This window comes from Solanum pennellii, chromosome 8, assembly GCF_001406875.1.
Source record: "Solanum pennellii chromosome 8, SPENNV200".
Classification (NCBI taxonomy): domain Eukaryota; kingdom Viridiplantae; phylum Streptophyta; class Magnoliopsida; order Solanales; family Solanaceae; genus Solanum; species Solanum pennellii.
Window position 1 is genome coordinate 21,891,877 of NC_028644.1, and position 4,828 is coordinate 21,896,704.

At 36.5% G+C, this 4,828-nt stretch overlaps 1 protein-coding gene across 1 annotated transcript; it reads left to right on the forward strand.

Annotated features, from left to right (window-relative positions):
- The first annotated feature begins 253 nt into the window (after positions 1–253).
- LOC107028494 (probable clathrin assembly protein At4g32285) lies at positions 254–3,047 on the forward strand. Its single transcript, XM_015229578.2, has 2 exons — positions 254–426; positions 838–3,047. The coding sequence occupies exon 2, from the start codon at positions 869–871 to the stop codon at positions 2,777–2,779; it is 1,911 nt and encodes a 636-aa protein (XP_015085064.1). The 5' UTR covers positions 254–426; positions 838–868; the 3' UTR covers positions 2,780–3,047.
- Positions 3,048–4,828: the final 1,781 nt, after the last annotated feature.

Sequence of the window (4,828 nt, forward strand, 5' to 3'; positions counted from 1 at the left end):
AACCAAATTAGCAATCTCTATTTGATTTTGAACAAGTCTAGTCAATTGAATATGAAAATTATTAAAGCATGGTAATGGTGGTGTTAAGACATTAACTTAACTCTAAAATAAACAACACTTATCCATTTTGTGTTAATCGTATATGTGCGCCACACCGTCTTTCTTTCGAACAACTTATTATGTTGCTCCGACACTCTTTCCTCTACGATTCTAATCCAACGGTTCATATTGTCCTCCACTTTTATAGATCTACTTTCCTTTTCTCCACTCTCTTTCCTTCTTTAACTATATTCCCATTTTCTCCCTCTCCTCTAAGCTTGCATCAAATCTAGAGAGAGAAAATTCACGCCACCATTTGTCGGCAATCCATTTTCTCTTCTCTTTTTGTTTTTGCTTCAATCTTCCGACCTTGTTTTCTTGCTTCTGGTGTGTATCTACTTCAACCTTTTTTAAAAAAATTATTTTTGCGGCTGGTTTTGTAGTTGTTGCATCTTTTGGTTCTGGGTTTAGTTTAAGAATTTTTGAATTTAATGGAGAAAATATAAAAACTTATTACTTTCAAGTCATAAAGATGTTATTTTTCTAGATATTGTATTTTTTGGTATTTGAATTTAATGGAGCAAATATAGAAACTTGTACAGTCGTATTTTCAAGTCAACAGGTTTGATTTTTTTTCTTGGGCGTCCTGAATTGTGTGAAATATGGAGTCCAACTAATAATAGAGTATTCTTATTGTCAGAATTCAAGCCAATTGTATTGGGATTTAGATCCACTACGTAGTTGTTGTTTTTGTATTGTGATTTAAAGTTGTAACCTTTGAATTTTTGGTTTTAAAAGAAGGAAGAGGAAGAAAACTGTGAAGGGTATCATGGCGCCTAGCACGATTCGGAAGGCGATTGGGGCGGTGAAGGACCAGACAAGCATAGGGATTGCGAAGGTAGGGAGTAATATGGCACCGGATCTGGAAGTTGCGATTGTTAAGGCGACTAGCCATGATGATGACCCTGCAAGCGAGAAGTATATCCGAGAGATTCTTCATTTGACTTCTTGTTCGCGTGGCTATGTCACTGCTTGTGTTTCATCAATATCTAAGAGGTTAGGCAAAACCAGGGATTGGATCGTTGCCATCAAGTGTTTGATGCTTATTCACCGTCTTCTCAATGATGGTGATCCTGTTTTTCACCAAGAAATTATGTATGCCACCAGGAGAGGCACAAGACTTCTCAATTTGTCTGATTTTCGCGATGAGGCTCATTCTAATTCATGGGATCATTCGGCCTTTGTTAGAACTTATGCTTTGTATTTAGATCAAAGATTGGAGATGATGGTTTTTGAGAGAAAGCAAAATGGGGGTGGTGGAGAAATTGAGAGATATGGGTCTAGAGAAGAAAGGTGGAGATCTCCACCTGCCTCTAACAACAGAGGCTATGATTATGGTGAGTTCAGAGATGAGCCTGGTTATGGAATGAGGAAGTCCAGATCGTCTGGGGATGTGAGGGAGTCAACAGTACAGGATCAGAAAGATGTGACCCCATTGCGACAAATGGAACCCGAGAGGATCTTTGGGAAGATGAGTCATTTGCAGAGGTTGTTGGATCGGTTTTTGTCTTGTCGACCAACTGGATTAGCTAAAAATGAAAGGATGGTGTTGGTTACTTTGTATCCTATGGTGAAAGAAAGTTTTCAGCTTTATGCTGATATATGTGAGGTTTTAGCTATCTTGTTGGATAAATTCTTTGATATGGAGTATGAGGATTGTGTTAAGGCATTTGATGCATATGCTAGCGCATCAAAGCAGATCGATGAGCTGGTGGGATTCTATAACTGGTGCAAGGATATTGGTATTGCTAGGTCGTCCGAGTATCCAGAAGTTCAGAGGATAACAAGCAAGCTATTGGATACACTAGAGGAGTTTGTGAGGGATAGGTCTAAGGCAACAAAAAGTCCCGAGAGGAAAGTTGAGCCTCTGCCAGCTCCACCAGAAGAATCACCACCCGATATGAATGAGATTAAAGCCTTGCCTCCACCAGAGGATTATACTCCTCCACCCCCACCTAAACCAGAGTCTCCTAAGCCAGCGGCAGTGGTTCAGGAGACTGGGGATTTGGTGGATTTAAGGGAAGAGGGTGTTACTGCTGATGATCAAGGAAATAAATTTGCGTTGGCATTGTTTGCAGGGCCTGGAACAAACGATGGATCATGGGAAGCATTCTCCTCCAATGGGGGACCTGAGGTAACCTCTGCTTGGCAGAATCCAGCGGCTGAGAGTGGTAAGGCTGATTGGGAGTTGGCTTTGGTTGAGACAGCTAGTCATCTGTCTCAGCAGAAGGCAACAATGGGCGGTGGACTTGATCCACTGCTGTTGAATGGCATGTATGATCAAGGGATGGTTAGGCAACATGTTGCCACTGCTCAGTCAAGTGGTGGTAGTGCGAGCAGTGTAGCATTACCTGGACCAGGGAAGAGTTCAACACCGGTTTTAGCACTCCCTGCACCCGATGGAACAGTCCAGACCGTTGGACAGGATCCATTTGCTGCATCTTTGAGTGTTCCACCTCCTTCGTATGTACAAATGGCGGATTTGGAGAAGAAACAACAATTACTTGTGCAGGAGCAAATTCTATGGCAGCAATACGCTAGAAATGGGATGCAAGGACAGACGAGTTTGTCCAAGATCAGCAGTGGCGGATACCAAGCAGTTGGGATGCCTTATGGCATGCCACCAGTAAATGGTGTTGGAGTACCCCCTGCAGGAGGGTACTACTACACTCCTTACTGATTTTACCAAGTATACATCAGTTTTTCTATTTCATTGTTATGTTGTTTATCTAGTGCTTTAATATTTTTTTTCCCCACTGTATTCTATTGATTATGGATATATCTTCAATTTGTTCCTTGTAAGTGAGGGTACGTAGTCGATGAGAAGAAGAGAAAATTGGGTGAAGAGAATAGATACTATGTATTCTTATGTTGGGTGCTCTGTAATCCTAGTAGAATGACTCTTCCGTTTTGTAATATTTGTATTTTTCTTTTGTTTTCTTGTTTAAGTCATGATCCTTTCTATAGGGAAAACTATAGTATAAACTACTACGAGATTAACTAATATCCATCGTCACTGGATATTGCCAATTTCCCGCGTCACCAGTCTCTCTCCCTTTCTGCAGATCACCATTTTTATCTCCTTCAGCATTTTCTTTACACATTTAAATTTCTTACTACTACATCTAATTCCTTCTGCATTTTGCTTTAAAATTTGTACCTTTTCAACTTCCTGCAAATATCATTGTTGGATTTAACTTAAGAACATAAATGTAACTTATAAGTTTAAAAATATTATTCTTTACTAATGTATTAACAGAAGTTCTAAAAGTATTCTGTATAGATTGTCATTTTCACCACATACACAAAATAAATAAAATCTGAATGAATTAAGTAATATGTGGAATCACTTATCCAGACATTAGTCACAAATCACAATGAATTTAGTAAGTGTGAACGTATGAGTAATTTTTTTTTTTAATATCAAATTCATCTCGTTGGTATTATCATATTTCTTGTAAATTAAATAGGGTTTGTTTTGCACATTTTTAAAATCTGAAATAGAAACTAAACTATGAGCAAAAAGTTACCTTATAGAATTTGATTGCCTCAAATTTGACCATGAAGACAAGCAATGAATCCTTCCTAATTTTGGTAAGCCAGGTCATATATTTGTGTAGAAAATAATTATGACTCCAAAGTCCAAATGGCATTATAATATTATTTTCTTATTTGTTTTTAACTATTAGAAGATGGAAATAATTGAAAATCTTACCTACTATAAGTATTAAGAATCCCAGACTGGCGGTGGAGAGTGGAGACTATCCATCATTAAAAATTACTATTCTTTGTTTTGTTATATACATATTAGTTACTATCTATTTGGTAGTGCGAAGGAAAATGTTTTTTTTTTTAAGATTAGTTTTTACAAAAATAAGTGAGCTTCTTAGAGTCTGTTTGGATTTCTTTTAGGTGTATTGTGTTAAAATCATTTTTGAAATATCTTTTTAGTGTATGGATAAATTTCAAAAGTTATTTATAAGCATTTAACGTTAAACTACATTAATAAAAATAAGCAATTCATAAGTTATGATTTTTAACTTGTAGCTTTTATTTAATCCTAATTTATAAGTTTTAACTTATAAATCAAAAACTAAAAGTCAATTCAAATCGCCTTTGATTTATCTTCTTATGTTTTATAAGTTAGCAAAAAGTTAATTCTTATAATATTTATATTATTTGGATAAATACCATGAAAATCGAGAGTGGGTAGGTAGGGGTATGTGTTGGGAAAACGCGGACAAGCACAAAAATATATATGGTAAAAGTAATGGAAATAAAATGGGAAAATAACGACACCAAGAATTTTACGTGGAAACCCTTCTGAGTAAGGGAAAAAACCACGGACTAAGAGGAGCAATTGATATTACTATAGTAAGGAATTTTACACTGTGTAGTCACGAATACAATACTCAAAGTGACTACTACACACTCAAAATGAACAACACTCTTTTGGTTTCCGTCTTACTAAAATATCGCTCACGCTCTATATTTCTTCACAGACTATTTTCTTGTATAGTCTATGGAATACCTCACTTTGCTCTCAAAATGGTTTTTCTCTTTAACTTGGTGTGTTCTACAAATGAGCAAGAATGCTCTATTTATAGAAGGATAAAACCATGCTTATGTCACTAATGACATAGGTAAATATAGCAAAGTCAAAAATGGTTGCAAATTTTACCAATTTGCCAACTACCAAATCTTTTCTTTTCAACTCCAATTACTATTC

Bases quoted from the DNA above. Each gene is read 5' to 3' on its own strand.
- LOC107028494 (XM_015229578.2), top strand. From the start codon at position 869: ATGGCGCCTAGCACGATTCGGAAGGCGATTGGGGCGGTGAAGGACCAG.